Here is a 20,956-nt window from a genome sequence, read left to right as displayed (position 1 = left end):
TATCCTACTCATTTTCTCTGAGTGTTTTTCCCCATTCATTTGTTGTTTTATGACATGCTGCTATTTCTTCAAATATACCCCGCCCCCAGTCCTTTCTCCTGGTCTTTTGTTAACTGAAACTCATCCTAGGTTCTCACACAAGTCTCAGTTTGTGTTAATATTTGCATCTCTCTCACTCAGAACTTTTATTGTCTATCTTTGACTCCAGTGTCCCATTGTACATAACATTGGAATATGAAACACACAACATTTTAACTTCTGATTTGTCTTCTAAACGTCCATCTCCTTTTATGTTATGCTATCAAACTAGGAAGATTGCTCTGGTCCTTGTCCTGTGAAACTGAATTCTGGATGATACCTACTTCTCTGGTACTTCTAACAAGTAAATCTTGATGGCCACAACCTCTCTCTCCCACAAAAAGGAAAGTAGGATCTACATGACACTAAAATAGTGCTTCTAAATGCTGGGGCATAGTGGGGCCAATGTCCTTCAGATAGTCAATATTTCATTGAAGAAGTATTTTCCTATAATCTCCTCTCCTGAGATAATATTCGGATATTTCTTATTTCTTTGTAGCCCTGGGGATGCTGATAGTTGAGCTCTGGCTCATCTGGTGTCAAGAAAAGGCAGGGAGACATCAGGGATGAAGAACGATCCCAGAAGGTTTGAACTTCTTATTATTCTGTTCTGAAGCTCTGTTCAGGAAGGATGTTTTCCTTCTGTGTCTTTTTTACTGGATTTATAAGGAGAGAGAAGAAAACAATAAACATGCAAATCTGAAAAGTGAAGAAGGAAGTGTGGAAAGAGGGAGGAGAGGAAGCAGGAGCCCTGCATGGTTCTGAGACCCAGGAGGCTCAGGGCCTTGGCCGTGGATAGGTTTCCACAGCTGATGGCAAATCAGTGAATAACAGGGGACCAAGCTCAGAGACAATAGCAAATAATCAAAAGCTAATCAGGATGCAGAGGAGAATGGAGACAGTCACTCTGGGGTAGGAAGGCAATCCCAGAAAGCACTAGTAGGGCCATGGGGAATGTGAGACAGGAAGGGGAAAGTAGCTGACTCAGGTTGTGCTGCTGAACATGTTACCAATGTAGACAGTGATGAGGGGGTTCCTGCCACAGACACCTGGGTCTCCGTCCTGCCGGGGACCACAGCAGTTGGTCCAGACTATACCTCAAAGTGGTCTCACTTGGTGGGCAGTGCAGAACTTAATAAGCAAGGAAACTAGGGTATTTGTGCACTAACTTCTAACTGTCGCAGATTGGGGTCTGCTCCTGGGGACCTTAGGTCTCTGATGACTTCAGGCTGCTCCATACATTAGCCGAGCATCCTCTCATAACCAGGTGAACCCTCAGGCAGAGAGTCACAAGTGGTTGAAGGAAGACACCACATACGTGCATGAGAACACTGAACAGCAAGGAGTTATGGAAGAGGCACTGAAAGCATCTTCATGAAAGGTACAGGTTGGGCATCAAAGACTTAGTTAAGACTGGTCTGCGTGGCTTGGACCAGGGTGAAGTCAGTGAGGAGCCATATGCACCTCGGGCTTAGGGAAGTTCTCTCTCCCAGGGCCATTCACCTGAAGGGATGGACTTGGGTGACCTTGGCAGTGAGTGCCTCCTTCAACCTAGTGCCCTGGAAACCAAACTTGCCTCACACCTGCTGATCTAGTGAGAGAATAAGAGACTCCTGGCTTCAGTAATGCTGAATGTCGGTTACTCGAGAGGCTCTGTACCTGAGAAAAAGAATGGAAAATAGTGGAAGCTGGGTCTCTTTCCTACCTGAAAAAAATGGGCTGGAAAGAAAGAGAGGAAAAGGCAGGTCCCAGTCAGTAGATGAGGGCTCAGGACAGCCCTCCTTCCCACACATAGGGACAGTCAACTCCAGACACTTTGAGTTAGGTTGGTGACCTGACAGTCTTAGGGCCAATCCTTTCACAGCCTGCTCGTCACACCACTGGCTCTTTTGCTGACCTCACTCTCATGACCCACTGGAGAGAAGACAGAATAGTAGAATTTGTGACACCAACACAGATGACCAGACTGAGCCTCCTCATGAGGTCAATTTAGGAGTCGTGTAAATGTACCCATCCTGAACACACCGGCCAGCTTCAAGTCCTTCAGCTGCTGAAGGACTTGAAGCTCAAAACTCTAATTCTGGATTTTTCTGACAGACTGGTCCCCAGGGGAGTACTGGCCACATGGATGTCCAGTCAATGGACAGCTGTTGAGAAAAGCTTTCATGTTCTTTGTTCTGGGGCAGGAGGCGCTCTGGACTTATTTTGTATGAGGACAAATGCCTACAGGGTAAAAAGTAATTGAAATTAGATCACTAAGCAGTTCCAGAAGGAGTCAGGCCTCGGGGTCCTACATACAGCACCCTTCCCTTCCTCTGGTATCACAAGCTATTTGGTGTCGAGGGGCCCTGCTGGAGACACACACCACATTAGTCACAACAGCAGGGAGGTTTTGTAAGAGAAATGCTCTAAGCCCACAATGAATGTTCCTGTCTCTTTAAATCGTCACCACCACCTAACCCTCCCTCTGGGCTTTCCAGAGCTCTGAGTCTCAAAGGCCTGAGACTTCCTCTGTGCACACTGGAAGAAAACAGCCTGCCGCACTCACAACAGAAGGGAAAGCAGAGATCAGCGCTTTTTCGGATCACCTGTCAGAGCCTGTCACCAGGAAAGGTGAGCCCCGGCAGGGGACAGGAGCTGCGACCACCCAGAAGGAATATGGCTCTGAGAGCATTTACTGTCTGAGCACCTGGGTCCCACCAGGCACCATGCGCGTAAGTAAGAGCCGGAGCCATTGAGCGGGGCGCCCAGAGTGGTCCACATGTTCCGAGTTTCCAGTAGAGGAAGTTCAAGAGAAGGTCCATGAGCATCTTCTCCAGCCTGGAGGGTGCGCCTACCTGCCTCCTCCTACACTTCCTCCATACAGTAAGAAACGTGTGGCTGGGACCACGTCTAGGAATAAAATACACTTTAAAAGGCATTCCACATTGCCCAAACTGCACTTTCAGCACAGGCAAAAGGTGTTTCTGTGGCCCCCAAAGCAATCTAACTTCAGAGCAAGCTACAATGTGGCGAATCAGAATTCACTCCCCAGATTCCCCCGTCCCCCCTGTCCACAGTCGGGGCGCTCAAGAGACTTAAGAGGTCAGGAACTAGGTCTTCGACCCTTCTCCCTGCAGGAGCCCTTACACGTCTGCCCCCTAATTCACCTCTCTCCCACTCTAGCTGCAGGAACACCTCAGTCTCCTCATCTGTACAGTGAAGGGGTCTGAATTTCCAAACTCTGATTTGTGGACTGATTACCTCAGATACATCCGATTCATAAATTGGAATTTCTGAGCATGCTTCCCCCAGAATGGACATTCTTTTCTTAGCTCTTTATTGGAATATAATTGCTTTACACTCTTGTACCAGCTTTTGAGGTACACCAAAGTGAATTAGCTGTATTTATACATATATCCCCACATCCCCTCCCTCCCACGACTCCCTCCCTCCCCATCCTGGCCCCCTAAGGCATCCCCCATCATTGAGTTGATCTCCATTTGTTGTACAGCAACTTCCCACTAGCTATCTATTTAACAGTTGGTAGTGTAAATATATCTATGCTACTCTCTCACTTCGTCCCAGCTTCCCTTTCACCCCCACCCCCAACCTCATGTCCTCCAGTCCACAAAATGGACATTTTTAAAGAACACGCAAGTGATTCTGAAAAACAGCAAGTTTGAGAGGCGCTGAACTGCATGAACTTTGAATTTTCAAAGTATTCCAAATACAGGATTCTACACGTTTTACATAGCTCAATAACAAAGAACCATTTGTCATCCCACATTTCATCCTTACCTCCTTCTTAAAAATTATTTTAAGTGATTGTAACCCCTATTTCAAACTACATGGAAATTCCAGGGAGTTCCCTGTCCCACACTTCCTCATTTCTACCTTTGACGAGGACATCTTGCTTTAGCTACATTCTTCTTCTTGGCTCTGAATCTTGTGACTCTTTGTTCATCTCTTCTCTGGTGTCAATTATGGGAGTTTGTTGATTTCTACACACAAAATAACTCATCACATTGTGTGATTTGCCCATGGGGTAAACTTTACTGAAGCCTTTGGGCAGAGGGTCAGTAGGAGTGTTACTGCAGAAACATAAGCAGCTTGGTATTGAGTTCTAGGCAAACCTGCCATCTGAGTCCTTTAGCCAAAGGCAGGTTATTCACCCAAACTCTCTTTTCTTTTCCTTCATTGTTGGTGCCAATGGGGGAGAACACAGTTACCTATAGGAACCAGGTGAATGACATGAAGAGGTAGAATTTGAAATGGACGTTGACGCACAGACAGGACTCAGGCAGAAATGTGGGGTAGGATGAATGGTCCTTGGATGAGGTGGGCTGGAAAAGGCCCTGACATCTGCTGTTTGTGGAGGGGCTGGCTGGGGAGGGGATTAGCTGGAAATGAGGCTGGAGAAGTAGACTGAGGAGAGACTGTGCTGTCGTGTCCAGGTGCTCGTGTGCTCAGGCGAACTTGACCACAAAATGTTTAACTGCATTAAATGATGTTTGAGTGGGTATAATCACTTTACTTTGAGAAGCCTCAGGTTTGAGGCCAGAACATAAAGAGCTGGAGGGGAGCATCCCAGTCTCTCCATATTTAGACATATTAGGACAAGCCAATTATGTGGTTTTCTGAGAGCAGAAGCTCTCCAGATCAGTTTGGGAAATACGTCTGTTTTCCGATTTCCAAAAGCAAAACTCCAGTTTTCTTCTTGTTTGTGTCTCAGGAAAACAACCCTAAGGTAGGTTCTAAGTGAGCAAGCAAACTTTCTTGTTCTCAGGGTTTTCCAAAGCCCACCCCTCCCCCAGTGGCTGAATCTCCTGGGAAAAATTATTTTCTACAGCTTATGTCACTGACATAGAATTACCTGGAAAAATCAGCATCGAAAGCTCACTCACTGATATAGAGTAGGTGTTATCATCTCCCCTCTGCTCTTTGCATTTGGAGGCCCTGAAAAGACAAAACCAAGCTCACCAAGTGTTCTCACAGTATCATCCCAACTCCAGACCAGGCTCTTCCAATATCTTCCCTAAATTCTAATGCTCAGAGAAGGGCAGGAATTATGACCTTTTCACTGTCGTGTCACCAGCTCTTTGGACTTGGCCTGAGACATTGTAGGTAGTTACACCTATTTGATGAATGAGTGAATGAATGAATAAACAAATGGTGGTTTTTTTGGACTCTTTCAGTTAATCATGGGAGGACGGAAGATGCCAAGAGATGAAGAATATGCCTATGGTAAGAGTACATCTCAAACGTGTGTTTGCCCCCAGGTGTGAGCTCTGGGTAGTGAGGGGCATGGGCTAACTCAACACTGAGCAGAGAGGTGCCCCAGAGGTTTCTCGATGCTGGGATGAAACAGCAAGAGCCCTGGGACTGGCATGTGACCTTGATCTCTGCCCCTGCCCTGCTCTGAGATCTTGAGTTCTTTGACTAACCTGCACCTCCATTTCCAAAGTAAAATGAATAAACTTCCTCTGACCTCCACAGAAGGGGATGTAGAGGGCATCAAATCGTGTACTAGAGGGAACATGATTCACCAGGTAGAAGGTGTTAGGGAACAAGGAGGAGGGTTAACCAAGTATCTTACTAGGCAGTAGGTTTAAAAGAGTGGAGACGAGGAAGAGGAGGGAAACAGGGAGGGAAGAAGAGATGGTCTCATCTTATCCTCCCAGCAGCCCCATGAGGGCAGCGTTGCATTATTGATCCCATTTGTGCAGAAGAGGCTTGACATTTTGATTAAGCAGCTTCCCAGGGTTACAGGGCTGGCAGGGGATGGGGCTGTGATTCATACTTAGGGTGTGGGACTCCAGATGGCCCTCACAGCCAGGCCCACCTCCATCCTGCCTTTCTTGGATGGAGGATATTTGAAAAGGTATGGCTGAAGCCACTGAAGTTGTCAAATAGGAACCAGCCCTGCACAGCGTGGATGAGAGATCATGTCAGAGGAAGTAATGGCCTGTGTTACAAAGGGGCGTCCTCTAGAGAAACATTCACCAGGTGCTAGAGCACCTACAGGTACATGTGTGACACCAAAGAGGGGAGAAGTAGACAGGTAAAGATCCCCCTGAGTTCGCAAACCTCGGACCAGGTCACTCAGTAAAGGTTTGGTCTGAAAAGCAAAAGTCCAAGCAGTCTGTTCTCCTTTGTTCAAAAGGCGTCCAGGAGACCCAGGGACCAGTGTATATGGCTTTCAGGTTCGGAAGCTTACAAATCATTGGTGCTCACAGGTTTAGAAGATGACAAGTCGGCCCTGCCGGAGCCCAGGCTGCGGATCCTCCTGGCCGGGAGGTCAGGGACAGGGAAGAGTGCCACGGGAAACAGCATCCTGGGCCAGAAGCGCTTCCTCTCCAGGCTCGGGGCTACATCGGTGACCAGGACCTGTGCTGTGGGGAGCTGCAGGTGGGCCAAGTGGGACGTGGAAATCACGGACACCCCGGACCTTTTCAGCTCCGAGGTCTCGCAGACAGACCCGGGCTGCGTGGAGAGAGCCCGCTGCTACCTGCTCTCGGCCCCGGGGCTCCACGCCCTGCTCCTGGTGTCCCAGCTGGGCCGCTTCACGGCCCAGGACCAGCAGGCCTGGAGGGGGGTGAAGGTGCTGTTCGGGGACGCCATCGTGGCGCGCACCATCGTGGTCTTCACCCGCAAGGAGGACCTGGACGGGGGCTCGCTGCAGCATTACGTGCGTGACACCGAGAACCGCGCGCTCAGGGAGCTGGTGGCCGAGTGTGGGGGCCGGGTCTGCGCCTTCGACAACCGAGCCACCGGTGCAGAGCGGGAGGCGCAGGTGATGGAGCTGATGGGCCTGGTGGAGGACCTGGTGAGGGACCACGGCGGCTCCCCCTACACCAACGACGTGTACAGCCTGGCGCAGGCCCCGGGCAGCGCGGACCCCAAGGAGAGGCTGCGCAGGGTGGCAGAGCTGGTGGCCGCCCGCGCCCAGAGGCGGCGGGAGCGCTGGCTGCTGGCCAGGCTGTGGCCGTGGCACAACGTGCCTGAGACCTGGCGTAAGTTGGGCGTGTTCGCCCTGCTGGGCACCGTGGTCCTGGTCTACCTGCTCTACAGGCAGTGGCCTGAGGCCATGACAGAGTGATATTCAATCTTGCAGGTAACCTGGCAAGAACGGAACGGAACACGAATCTGAAGGGGAATTTCAAAAGAATCGGAGTTCTCAAATGTTGCAGATTTCCTCCAGTAAACAGTTTTAAAATAAAGTTGTACAATTTTAAAACATCCTTAAAACGTGTTAGTTATCTTGATGTATTGGTCCTCTCCTGAAAAACAGTGAAATGACTGGTGGTTGTTGCTATGAATGCAAAGGGAAAACGGCTATTTTGATTTTGAGCTTGTGTTTGTTTGTTTGTTTGCTTAGACACTGCTATTAAAACAAAACACAACACAGACTGGGTGGCTTAAAAACAACAGACATTTATTCCTCACAGTTCCAGGGGTTAGAACTCCAAGATCACGGTCCAGTTTTGGCGAGATCCCTCTCTGAGATCGCAGACTGCCGACTTCTGGCTGTGTCCTCACATGATGGAAGGGGCATGTTGCCAAGGTCACTCATCTCAATCATGAGGAATCTACCCTCATGACCTAATAACCTCCCAATGACCCCATCTCTCCAGATTAGGTTTTAAATATGTGAATGTTGGGGGAGGGGGAGGGACTGGACACAAACATTCAGACCATAGCCTATGCTGACTCTTCTTGACATTTCTAGTTCTTATGGGTAGGTAACTTTCTTCAGTCATCAGTGTAAATTTTTACTATCATCAAGGAAAGAGATGTCACAGTCATACATATGACTTCTGATACATCGATTTATTTACCAGTACAATGAGTTAGTACCAAGAAGTTAAATGTACGTATACTGAAAATAACACAGTTTCCAATTTTCTAGCACGTATTATGGTTCATGTCTTCCAACGTGAAGTAAGATTTGTGGAAAATAACATACAATGTCTTCAACAGATTTTTATGCTAATAATAATAATTAATAAAGCTCTTGTCTCATAGTGGAGAAGAGAGGGAGGCAGGAGCATCAGCAGAGAGCCGCAGAGCACCTGAGGTTGGGTGTGGCTGTAATGTGGGGTTTGACAGGGGATGGCTCAACCCACAGAAGTCCTTGAATGCCATCCTTACGCTGTGTAAGCAAACCTAAGGATCTGTTTACTTCTATATTTCTGAATGTGACAGAGCACTTTAAAAGAAGTCTTTCTATCAGCCACGCTCTAGTTAAAAGGTGTGTATGCGGGAGAAGGCAGATATCCCAATACTACCAGGGCTCAGGGATGCTAAGGGGATGCGGGGGCAGGCAGGAGGGGCATGGGGGGAGGTTGTGCGCAGGCGCCCTAGGGCCATCCCGCCTCCACGTGGAGACTGGGCCTATGCGCATGCGCTTCCATGCCACCTAGCGTTAAGGGTCTTCGGAGACTCAGGGTGGGTATCGGCTTAGGGTGGCCTGCAGTTGGGGAGGGTGGGGCGACGGTGTCTGAGGGCCACGGTGGCGGGCAGTGAGTTGGGCTCTGTAAAGCCTAGCTGGAAACAAAGTCCATGATCAATTCCTGCCTTTAGCGGCCTGCTGGGCCTGTGCAGGATCTCTCAGCCCCATGGAGGGACTCCTTCCACAACCTGAGGGGCCCAGGAAGGGGCCGACGTAGGAGGGACCGCCAGTGTCATCAGCTTGACCATCCGGGCCAGGTGCGCACGAGCATGCGCTGTGAGCCAAAGACCTTGTTTACCATGGGGTGGTTTTAACCTGCTGTTCTTTCATTTTTTTCGTTTTCTCACGTCCAGGTGTCCACATATGCCCTCCAATTTCTGTCAATACATATTACCTCTGTCTCTTTTATAAATGAAATTGTGAATTTTAAAGTAAATATGAGTGTCGGGATTGTAAAATTCTCACGTGGACTGTAGCATGTAGAAATGTATAGGATCAGAGGAAGGCTTGACATCCGTGGGTAAAACGCCCTGCTTGGGGCAGCAGCAGGACCGTCGAGGGGGACAGTGGAAAGAGCAGGAGATGTGCGGAGGGCTTGTGTTCCGAAGCCGGTACCCTAGGAAGTTGCTCCTAGACCTTGGGCACAAAGGGATTCAGCTTTTCTTGAGATTAGTATATTAATATTAATCTTTATAGCTTTCATGTATGGTGAAATAACGTGAGTGAAAGCACCTTGTAGCTTAAATTCCATAAGAATATGATACAGAAACAAAAATTCTAAGAGGAAACGTTTCATAATATTAATCCTCATAAATAAATGTCATACTCATAAATACATAAATTTCACTCATAAATACTCCAAATTTATTATTCATAATAATCAATATTCCACATTATCCTGTGTATAGAGTTGGGAGCCAGTGGTAATATAAGGTCAGTGAGATTAGTCATCAAATACATTTACAAAGTGCAAAGTTGTATTTGTTCTCTAAACATTGCTAGTTTCTAATCCTTAGATTCAGAACTATGCAAAGGAACTCATAAGTAAATGGAAGACACAATTTTTAGTTTTTTAATTGTAATTTAGGGACTTCCCCAGCAGTCCAGTGGTCCACTTTCACTGCAGGGGGCAAGGATTCGGTCCCTGGTCGGGAACTGAGATCCCGCATGACACACGGCACAGCCAAAAAAGTTTTAAAGATATACAATTTCATGTTACACATTAACACAGGATAGATCGCAAAACAAAATAATACAAGACTTCTCATAAAATATTGGACAGAAGCTATAGGGAGAACAGTATAATATAATAATTTCTTGCTTAATATTTTATGATGAAAACTACCTCATGAGGTATGAAGGATAATTAACCATTAACAGCTTTCTAGTTGAAGAGTAAAGCAATCTACTGAGAGTCAAGTGATTTTCTAAGGGCAAAAGGTGACAAATCAGACCTGGAGCTTATTTTTCCTTACTGTCCTATAGGAAGAGTTTCCTTAACCAGACACAGGGTCAAAACATTATAACTTCTCAAAAACTGACTATTTGAGTGAATATATGTATATTCATGTCAACTACATACTTCTCTCGCATTTCCTTTTCTCTTCATGCATAAAAATTCCTTGATCGTGTGCTGATGAAGTTTCTTTCATATTTCCATGCCCCTGCTGCCTGAGTCAGCTGTCATTTTATCCAAAGAGGTTCATATTTGGCTTATTTCTGAGAGTTGTTTTTTGGCACGATGAGTTTTCGGAGCAGAAGATTTCAAACAGTGCATACCCCCTTATATAGCCTTGTACAATTTTCAGTACTGTACAATATTCAGTATTCTTGTACAATATTCAGTATTCATCACCTGGCTGGACAGATGCCACTACTCCTTCCAGAGAATACCCTATGGATTGAATTCCCTAGAAGAGGGATTCCTGCAAGTCCTTGGGGAAGCCAGACTAGACTATGACCCAAGACTTTTTTTTTTTTTTCTTGTCTGGGAGGCTTCATCTGATAGCGGCAATGTTTGCTTTTTCTTATACAACTGGATTTTCACTTGCTTATTCCAGCAATAAAATATTTTGAGATTTTTCTCTACATTTGTTTTTTACTTTATTTTTTAAGTAGTTATCTTCCAAAATGATATAGGGTTTTGTTTTCATTATTATTTTGGGTCTTAATTATTTTTACACCTTACATTCACTCTCGTTCTTGGCCCAATTCTTATTTATTTTATATTTCCTTTCACCCTTTATACCGTTAAGTTTAGGCACTCCTTTTTACTTTGAAAATGGTGTTAAATCGTGTATTTCCCTTGATTTACTACATCGGAAAACACCTAAGCTCTATTCCACATGCTCGTGAAATAGCTCATGGATACACTGAAGAGAACTGCTCCTCAAAAATCACACACACGCACCCCAAGAAGAGACACCCCAACCCCAAGACACAAAAGACAAGGACAGTCACTCTCTGACTCCCAGCTCTGAGGAGTTTCTGGAGAGGAGGAAGGCTGGATTCTAACCCGTTCCACAGCTGGCCTCCAGCTTTTCACAAAGGTAGAGAAGTCCTCCTTCGAGAAAAGCCAATCATTCCTTCTTGTGCCAAAGAAAATAGCTAATTTTCTCAGCAGATCTCTTTGTAGGTGCTTTCACAGGGAGACTCACTTCCGAGTTACTCGGCTCAGCAAGACAGATGAAACGTTGATCTTCCGGGAACGGGGGCCCCAGAGCCCGACACTCCCGCGGAGGCAACGCGGGGGCTTCCGCACCGGAGAGCGGGCGCCGGGGCCCTCGCTTTTCTGCTTCACAAGCCAAACCTCACTTCTGTTCGCACGTCCTGAAGCGGAAACGCGAGGGGGCGAGGCGCTCGCGGGCGCGCCCGGCAAGCATCCCGCGGTGCGGGCCGCAGGCTCCGGACGCGCGGCGCTCGCGCTTCCGCGGCAGCAGCTTCGGCCCACCCGGAGGGGGCGGCCCCCACGGCGGGGACAGGGGGCGCCCTCCGGCGGCCGCACGTTCCTTCCCGCCCTGCAGCCGCGCCCTGGGACCTCCGGCCGCGCGCTCGCGCCGACCCGCCGGCCCCCCAGCCCGCAGCGCCGCGCCCGGTAAGGGGAACCCGGCGGGGGTCGCAGCGTCCGGGGAGGAGGGCGAGGTCTGGAGGCCGCGGTGGCGTCTGCTTTCAGGGCGCTGACTCCCGGCGGAATCTCACACCGGTCACCACGCTCCTGGGCGCTCCCCGCAGGGAAACGCGGCGCCGCTGGTGAGCGCTCCGGGCAACAGCGGATTCCTGGAGGGAGGGGAGCGGGTCTGGGACGCCCTCCCCCGCCTTCGCCGCCCATCGCTTTCCGCGGCGCCGCGCTCTTCTCCGTCTAGCTGCCTGCTTCTTAGCTCCTGTGATCTTCATAAGCTGCACAGGATTGATAAAGCTTCACTACTAGTCTCATCGCATCTGACAGATGAGGAAAAACTGAAACTCACAAGGTGCCCTAACTAGGTGCGGCGTGCGTCTCAATGTGACCCTCTTACCTTCCCGCATAGCACCCCGCCCCATCCCTGACAAGCCCCGCGTCCCAGAGGGGCCTGGATGCGGGGAATGGATTCCGAGGGCTGCACAGGGCAAGCACGGGGTCATTGTTTTCCCACCTCACTGAGCCACGTGTTCCAAATGAAACCTCGGTGAACATTGCTCTATGACCTTCATCTTCTGAAAACCACCCCGTTCTCCCCGCAAATACCCCCACACTTTCCCTATGACACGGTGTTGAACTCGACCGTATGACAGACTCCAGGGTGTACAGGAACCATCCCTTTGCTACACTTGCTGTGAGAGCCGCGTTTTGAAATCACAATGCTAAACGATGAAACACGTACCAGGAAACAGGGACGGGGGCAGATGGATGAAGGATACTTATGAATAAGGCAGCCAAGAAATCTTTCTGTCTTTCCTAAAACAGCATGAGACAGGCTGCTCTCTCGTGGGCTGGTAAAATAAAGTATTGTCAAGATAAAACCAGGTTTGTATAACTTAAAAATCAGAAGAAACATTGTGTTCATTTGCTTCAACCTCCCACCTAAGCTAGATCCTCCTGCTGTTCCAGGGAGATACTCTTACAGTCTCTGCTCACACACTGCCCGCCACTCTCTTGAGAGTCCTGATCCTGTTTGGGGGAAGATGAGAAGGACTTTCCTTGTGGAGAAGAAATCTGCCTCCAGTCTTCATTCTCCCACTTCTATCTACTATGCGATTGACATGTGTCACATTCCTTCAGGTTTATGATGTTTCCCAATCTTTTCCTGGGCTTGATTCAGTCTTTTTAATATTCTATGACTCATTTTAGCATCTCTATCAATATCCTTTCTGACTAGCCTCTGGACTTTGTTATTTGTTAATATCTGCCCAAAACATCTATTCCTCCAGGGGACATATCTCCCCCAGCAGCCTGACCCACTCAGAAGATGGTTAGGGGGACGGTGCTGCGCCTCTGCTAATGTAACCTGCACTTTGATTGGCTATTGTGACAGCCACAGAGCTCCATTTGGGTCACACTGATCATCAAGTCACGGAAAAACACCAGATTGCTTTAAACTGAAATACTTCCATTCAGAGCCACTTCTGCCCCCTGCGATTTTATATTTCAAGTCTTTTTTTTTTTAAACATGCACAGCAGATTTTGCAATACAGTTCTCTTCGTTGGTTTTAGGGCAAGCTTCCAGCCTGTCTGCCTCAGTGTATGTCCTGACCATGGATGGCAGCATGGTATGTGATGTTCCAAGAGGCTTGCTGACTCTATAATGTCTTTTCCCCCCAGTGAATCTAGGAGAACACGCAGGCAAAATGAGCCATGTTTTGGCGTTGGCTCTGTGGCAGTTGTGTGATCGTGGGCAGGTCACTTGAGGCTCAGTTTCCTAATATTTTAATAGAAATGTTCACACCTATCTTGATCACTTCATAGGGAATTTAGGAGAACAATTAAGACCATGGACATGAAAGTACCTTGCAAACTACAAAGGGCTGCACAGAGGGTTGTTACTATGGTGCAGTTCCTCGTCAACACGGCCACCACTGTCGTCATTGCCTTTATCACATCAATATATTCATTCCAATATATAGAAAATGTCACCTGAAGTAGAAAAGATGTCAGAGAATTTGAGCAGATTAAGCAAAAGCTGGAGTATAGTTTACCAGAGACAAGGACAGCGTGTAGGAGAAGGTGGTGAGGAAAATGCTCTTCCCTGGGCTTAAGGAAAGGAAAGGGGTGCAGAAGGAAAGGGAAAGAAGGACGCTGTCTTAAGAGATTCTGATAATGTGACGAAGGATAGTGTCCCTAATGAGGGCTGTTTCTGTTCATCCCTACTGAGTGAATAGAAAAATGTGGAAAAGGTAGAAATAACAGAATCAACCTGAAGAGCAAAGTATGAAATCCGTTCTGAATTCAATGTTAATCAATAAAATGCAAGTTTAAACCAATTAAGAATCCTAATTTATGCCCATCAGGGTGACCAAAAAATTAAAAATCTGATATTACCAAGGGTTAGTGAGGATTTGGGGAATTCTCACACGTGGCTGCTGCCTGGAGGACTTAGCACAAGCTTCTTGGAGTCATAGTCAGCAATCTCTAGTCACGTGGAAACTGGATCCCAGAGAAACTGTCCACCTGCACAAGGAGATGTGTCCAGGGGTTCTTCTGCTGCATTGTTTGTAGCAGCAAGCCCATATTTTGGCACGCCAAATGTTTGTTAATAAAGAGTTGGATAAAATGTTACACAAATAACGTCACTTACGTAAACTACCAAAAATTACTATATATTATCTATAGATACAAGTGTATGTAGATGTGTAAACACGCAAATGTGAAAGATATATAAACACCTCAGAATACTGGCTGCCTCTGAAGGGAAGAGGGAGAATGAGACGGGGCGGAGTGGCAGAGTCTAAAATAAATAAATGGCACTATATGTGTGATGTTTCTTAACTTTTTTAAGCAAACCGAACAGCAGAAGTAAAAATGCCAAAATACTTAGATTTGTTCATTGCAAATGGTGGGCGTTTGTTTCATTACTCTGTGTGTGTCTCCCCTTAAGGTGTTTGTTTCATAACTGCATAATCTTTAAAACCGAGTAAATAAAATACAGTCTCAAAGAGTTCATCTTCATTATAGTTGCATGTTGCATGCTTGGCTTTTCTAATGCACCTTCCTTACGCTTTTCTAGCACCAAGAGGAATGACACAATATTATGCCTCATCTGAATGAAACATTTATCCCCATAGCTTTGCCAATTTCTGGTTATATCTACTGGGATTTTTTTTAAGTGGTTATTGGGAGGCTCACGAGGAAAGACATCTGCTTTAAAACTGAGCAGGAATGAACATATCTTGAGTGTGTCCCGAATGTGGATTCTGTCCCTCAGTCACGGCGCCAGCTTCTCTCCACCAGCTGCTCGGAGGGGAGGGAGGTCGGTGGCCGTGCTCAGCCTCCTCCACGTCTTCCTCTCCTGTCAGTCCTCAAAGGAGCCCTGGACCCCCAGTTCCACACTCCCATTGGAAGGTGCATTGTACTTTCCTCTTTGCCGCTGGGATAGCCATCTGATACAAAGGGTTTCTGGGACTGGAAACGCCCAGTACTTCAAACAAACCCATGTCATTTACAGCAAAGCAGTTTTTCTAGTCTAGCAAGTTTGCTTATTTTGATTCCAATAATAATAATAATAATAATAATAAAAATCCTGCTTCTCATTCCATAGAAGAAGGCGGGCTTTATTTCATGCCTTGTCAAGTTGAAGGGAGATAGTCAACTGATTTGTTTTCAAGCATTTCTTGCTCTCCTGTAAGATGAGGAGACAGCAAGAGTTCATTGTGTTGACACAACCTAGCATCACCTGGCTTGCTTAGAGTTATAGATGGACATCTGAGGTTAGAAAATTAGCAATGGAAACGGCTCACGTAAGGCTCATTATTCTCGGCTGTCTGAATTGGAGGTGTTCTCAGGCCTTACCAGCTCCCATACGGACACTTGCTTTTCATTCCTTTCCTTTTTTTATTCCAGAAGAGAATGGAAGGGCTTCAGAGGAGCAGATACGGGAGTATGGCCGAAGGTAAGAAAGCCTCCAAATTCTCAAGAGCTCTAGGCACCAGGGAGGAGTCACTGTTTTCTCTCCTCCTCTCCCTCACCGCAAACACAGTGACAGAAAAGAAACCCAGTTATTCCCAACAACAGAGGAAAAAGGCGGCCATCATGTTCTTTACCTTCCCTGCCATCACCACACCTCACGCACACCCGCGTGTGAAGCTCCCCCCGTGCGGTGATGTATGCAAAATGTGGAAACGAAACTTCAAGTCAGAAGTCAGGGGATCTGGAACCAAATTGGGAAAATGATATCTTTCCCTGCCTGTGCTCGGCTGAAAAGAGGGAAAGTTCCCCATGAGGATTTAGTAATCGTGTTTGCTTCAAAAAAAAAAATCCAGAATACTTAAGGAAAGGAAGAACCAACACAGAGTAAAAGGCATGAAATAACAGATTTTAGGAGCCTATAATGAACTTGATTCATTTGGGCTCATAAGAAATCCTTGGATTCTCACTCTCTTCATCCCTTGAAGGTGTTAGCTCTTGGCACAGTGTCACCCTCACCAACACCACTTTGGTTATGATTTCCTATAATTCTATCAGCCAAATCGATGATCTTTCCAACACACGTGTTTCCAATGCTCTTATCATCTCTTCTTCAGCCAGCGATCCAGGGTCATCTGTCAGACTCTGTCCTGGACATTAACAACAAGCCTTCTGCAGGCTCACTTTCCAACATCCAACTCCCCACCCAGAAAGCAGAAACCCAGGGACATTCAGCTGGTCCTCAATGGGAGGTCCCTGGCGCTCTGACGTCTGAGGCTTCCTTCACCCCCAAGGTTCAGATGAATGTGACGAGCAGTCTGTGTGCCTGGGAAGTGGTGGGTGAAAAAGAAGGAATAATATTTTCTCATTTGTGACTTCTCATCCTCTGCCTCTTTATAATCTCACTTTATTCAGCATGAACCTGGCCTAAGCACCATCCCTGGAAAATCACAGGGACCACTTTTCTTTCAGAAAAGCTATATTTTCCCTGGTCCTGATGAAGTCCTTGGAGCATCCTCCATGGCGTAGCAGTTCTTACTCTTGGCTATGGGTCCAAGCTTGGGCTCCCAATGTAGGCTTCCTACCATTCAAGAGTCACCTAAAGTTGTAGGCAAACATTTGTATGTATTTAAACATCACCATGTGGCAGGGAGAGAGGTCCATAGCTTTCATGAAATACTATGAAAGGTCCGTGACCTAAAAATCTTAAGAATCATTAACTTTACCAATAAAGACCTAGTGTACAGCACAGGGAACTCTGCTCAATATTCTGAAATCACCTAAATGGAAAAGGATTTGAAAAGAATAGATACATGTATATATATAACTGAATCATTTTGCTGTACACCCGAAACTAACCACAACATTGTTAATCAACTATACGTCAAGATAAAATAAATTTTTAAAAAAATCACTAACTTACTGAAACACGAAAAAATAATTCTTTTTATAGGCGAGATAGAACACAAGTGGTCTGCAGCCTCGTCCTCACTGAGGATCATCCTGGTGGGCAAAACAGGCAGCGGGAAAAGTGCCACCGGGAACAGCATCCTCTGCCAGCAGGTGTTTGAGTCCAGGCTGGGGGCCCAGTCGGTGACCCAGAGGTGTCAGGGGGAGACCGGCACGTGGAACGGCAGGAGCGTCCTGGTGGTGGACACGCCCTCCATCTTTGAGGCCAGGGACCCGGACCGAGCGATGTACGAGAACATCGGGGACTGCTACCTGCTCTCGGCCCCGGGGCCACATGTGCTGCTACTGGTGACCCAGCTGGGGCGCTTCACCGAGCAGGACGTGGTGGCCGTGACCAGGGTGAAGGAGGTCTTTGGGGCCAGAGCCCTGAGACACATGATCGTCCTCTTCACCCACAAGGAGGACTTAATGGAAGAATCCTTGGATGACTATGTAGCAAACACGGACAACCTCAGGCTTAGGGCGGTGATCCGGGAGTGCGGGCGGAGGTACTGCGCCTTCAACAACCGGGCCTCCGGGGACGAGCAGAGGGAGCAGCTGGCCAAGCTGATGGCCGTGGTCGAGGGACTGGAGAGGGAGCACCAGGGCGCCTTCCTCAGCAACGACCTCTTCTTTGATGCACAGCTGCTGCAGCAGGGCGGGGGTGACGCCCGTGCAGAAGGTTACACGCGCTACCTGGCCAAGGTGCGGTCACAGGTTGCAAAGCAAACGCAAGACCTGAAAGAGGCCCAGAGAAACTGTGCCTTCAAGGTGCTCCTCCGAGTCAAAAACTGGATTATTTTTCATATCAGAATATTTGTGGTTCTTATATGCGTTTTGATTTTTCTTGCCATTTTAATCATCCTGCATATTACTCATGAACTCTGAGCATTTTCAGATGATACCTGCCATCAGCTTCCATTTTTTCAGAGTCAGCACCTCTGTCTCTGTTGATAAGAAACTTTATTTGCTTTTTACGCAATTTCACTTTCAACTTCCCTTCCTTGCATCAGACATGCCATCCATTTTCTTTAGTTGCTTTTTAGGTAAATAAAATCCAAAGGAAAAAATATTTCCCCTTTTTGTTTTGTTAAAAATGGTGACAGTAAATCATAAACTAACTGGATACCGTCATGAAATATTGGGGAGCTTGCAGGAAGGAAAATGAGTGGACGGTGATGCCGTGTGAGCATCTCACCTCTGGGACCTACTTTTCACAGTCTTGCTGTTGGGGAGGGAAACATGTTATATTAAAAGCTCATAGCGGAATTGCTTATTTTATTCAGAAACATACTCTGACTTCCTCATAGATTGTTAAAAAAAAAAAAAAAGCACCCCACAAGAGAGAAAGTTGAGGATGTTCTGGGGTGGGGGGGGTCTCTGGGGCATGAAGAGGCTAGGGGAGAAAGGAGAAGGGGCCTAAGGGTGAGGGGGGAAGGAGAGGAAGGGCGTCTCTGCAGGTCAGTGGCTGGGAAATTAAGGAACTGGAATTTCTTAGAGCAGGGCTTGGCAAGGGCCGGATGGTGAGTGTAGTATTTTAGGCTTAGCGACTCTCTGGTCCCCTTTGCAGTCACTCAGCTCTCCTCCCCATGGACAAGATGGAAGTGACAGGCAAGGCTGCATTCCTAAACAACTTTATGAGATGTGAATTTCGTGTCCCTTTCATATGTGAAACATTATGCTTCTTTTGATTTCTTTAGCCTTCAAAAAGTGTAAAAGCCCCTTTTTAGCTCACAGGTTATACAAAACAGGCAGCAGGCTGGCTCTGGTCTGCAGGCTGTGGTTTGCCAACCCCATCTTAGAGGAAGTCTTCCATCGTGGGTTGAGCTGCCTTGTCGGGGAACATCTTGAACCCCAAAGTCAGCACAATCATGTGTGAAATCTGTAGAAACCTGGGGAATGGGTGGCGCTGCACATTTCAACAGTAGTAAAGAGAAGAGGGCGGACATTGGGGTGAAGTCTGAGCAGAGGCAGGAAGTCAGTGGAAACAAGAAATCAGATGAGAAGGGCCCTGGGTGGCCCCTCCCCATTTTCTCCTTCTTTTGGATAGCTGCCCCACCCCACTCCCGCTCCTTCGTACCCTGTAGGGGAGACCCGCAGTCCTCCCCGGCAGCCTGTGACTGGATGGGTAAGTGATGAATTCTGGAGTGAGTCTCAGGAACTCACCGTGATGCCCAAGCATCGTTCTCCAAACCTCCACGGGTGATAAAGATGTATGTGACCTCCACCGTGCTCCCCCATCACTGATTCTGATCCTGTGCAAGCAGTGTTATGTACATGACCTCCTCAAACCCTCAAAACCCCAAGGAACTCTGAGTCCTCAGACCAAGGACCCCTCCTCACTGCAGTTTTCCCAAACTGTCCGACCTAACTTGGCCTTTCCCTTCCTGGACTTCATGCAGTCCCCGGTCTACTGACACGTGTGTGAGTACTGAGTACTGCTCTCTGCTCAGCATCAGGAACATAAGAGAAATAAGGTGAGGTCCCCGCTCCACAAAAGCAGCTGCACGGTAGAGGAGGAAGGCATGTAAAACCAGGTGTGAGAGAAATTTGTCTGGCAGTGGGGTGTCAGCCAGAAGGAGAGCGTGGGCTCAGGGCGGAGGGGTGGGGGACAGAGGCGCCCTAGCCAGGGTGGGGCTGGGGCATCTGGGAGCGTGCTGGCCCCTCCTGGGACTCGCTTCGGGCAGAGAGAGCCCACGATCAAGGGAGGGAATGAGAATCACTGAAGGAGGGGTGCAGGGAGGGACTGGGCTGGCCGGGGCCCTGGGCATCGTCCCCAGGGTTCAAGGGCTATCTCCCGGAGGCTTTTAAGCAAGTTAGGAGTTTTAGGAAGATCACGCTGCAGCAGTGTGGCCGACTAAATAAGTGTGAGTCTGGGAACAAAGGATAACATTCAGAAGAAAAGAATTCCATCTCCACCATCAGGGTCTGAGCTATAACACGAGGCGTGGGGAAGGAGAGGAGAGGACTTGGAGGGGAGACACTGACGGGGTGGAACTGGCACAGTGCGGGCACCAGCAGCAAGGTCTGGGAGGGAGCCAGATTTCCATCTTGGCCACCCTGCGACAGTGGCTCCCTGCACTGCCTCGGACCCTCAGAGGGAGACTGGGCTGCGGAGAGGAAAGCAAAGACTTTGGATCTGGACGTGCCAGCCTTGAAGCCCTCTGGGCTGGGCTGTCTCATCCTCCCTCCAGGGAAAGCATCCGGACCAGGCAGAAACTCGGCCCAAGAAAGTATTAGGGAGCAGGGCTGCAGGAGGATGGTGTGTAGATGGTCCATTCCCAGGTCTCCCTGCACCAAGAAAGCATCTCTCCCCAGGAGCGGCATTGTCCAGTAATCCAGAGGGCATTACACCTTTGTTGATTTCCAAGGAGAATAAAGCTGGAGGGTTAACCCAAGGATATCTTACGGTAGAGAAGGAGAAAGAGTTTTGCTCAAACTTCACTCACACACGAATGTTCCCCAAAGTAGCTCCTTGGAAAGTGTTCAAACATGAGCTCTGTTTCTCACTCAAAGGGTAAAGGAAGCGCGGAAGAGACCCTCCCAGGGGCCATTCCATTTCCTCTGCCCCCTCCCTTTGTCGTTTTCAAAGCAATCCAACTCTAGGGATTTTTCATTTTCTTCAGGATTCAGTGAATGTCTGCTCTAAGCAGGAACTTTAGTTGTAGAGGGAGGTCCTTCCTGATACTAGGAACAAAAAAAGAGAAACTTGTTTATGTATTCTCAATTCGCTTTCTCCTAGGAAGCATGAAAACAGGGAAGTTCTGATAGATTTAAGGATTTTTTTTAAAGGATATGGAGAACTCTTTATTAGTTCAAATGTTTTCAAATGCAGGTAAAATAGACCCCAAACTCCAACAGCTTTAGCAATAAGGGAATTTAATTGGCTGACATAATTG

The 20,956-nt window shown here is 47.7% G+C and overlaps 1 protein-coding gene across 1 annotated transcript; it reads left to right on the top strand.

The window, feature by feature from the left end:
- The first annotated feature begins 2,589 nt into the window (after window positions 1–2,589).
- On the top strand, window positions 2,590–18,074 carry LOC130851197 (uncharacterized). Its single transcript, XM_057731161.1, has 6 exons — window positions 2,590–2,792; window positions 5,256–5,304; window positions 6,297–7,155; window positions 11,414–11,606; window positions 15,546–15,594; window positions 17,062–18,074. The coding sequence occupies exons 1-6, from the start codon at window positions 2,787–2,789 to the stop codon at window positions 17,943–17,945; spliced, it is 2,040 nt and encodes a 679-aa protein (XP_057587144.1). The 5' UTR covers window positions 2,590–2,786; the 3' UTR covers window positions 17,946–18,074.
- The last annotated feature ends 2,882 nt before the right edge of the window (window positions 18,075–20,956 follow it).

This window comes from Hippopotamus amphibius, chromosome 4 (genome assembly GCF_030028045.1).
Source record: "Hippopotamus amphibius kiboko isolate mHipAmp2 chromosome 4, mHipAmp2.hap2, whole genome shotgun sequence".
Taxonomy (NCBI): domain Eukaryota; kingdom Metazoa; phylum Chordata; class Mammalia; order Artiodactyla; family Hippopotamidae; genus Hippopotamus; species Hippopotamus amphibius.
The sequence above is the reverse complement of the archived record's forward strand: the minus strand, read 5'-3'. Positions and strand labels throughout refer to the sequence as shown.

Coding starts and splice junctions, on each gene's coding strand:
- LOC130851197 (XM_057731161.1), top strand. Junction 11,607..15,545: donor AGCCCGCAGCGCCGCGCCCG/GTAAGGGGAACC, acceptor TTTTTATTCCAG/AAGAGAATGGAAGGGCTTCA. Junction 15,595..17,061: donor ATACGGGAGTATGGCCGAAG/GTAAGAAAGCCT, acceptor TTCTTTTTATAG/GCGAGATAGAACACAAGTGG.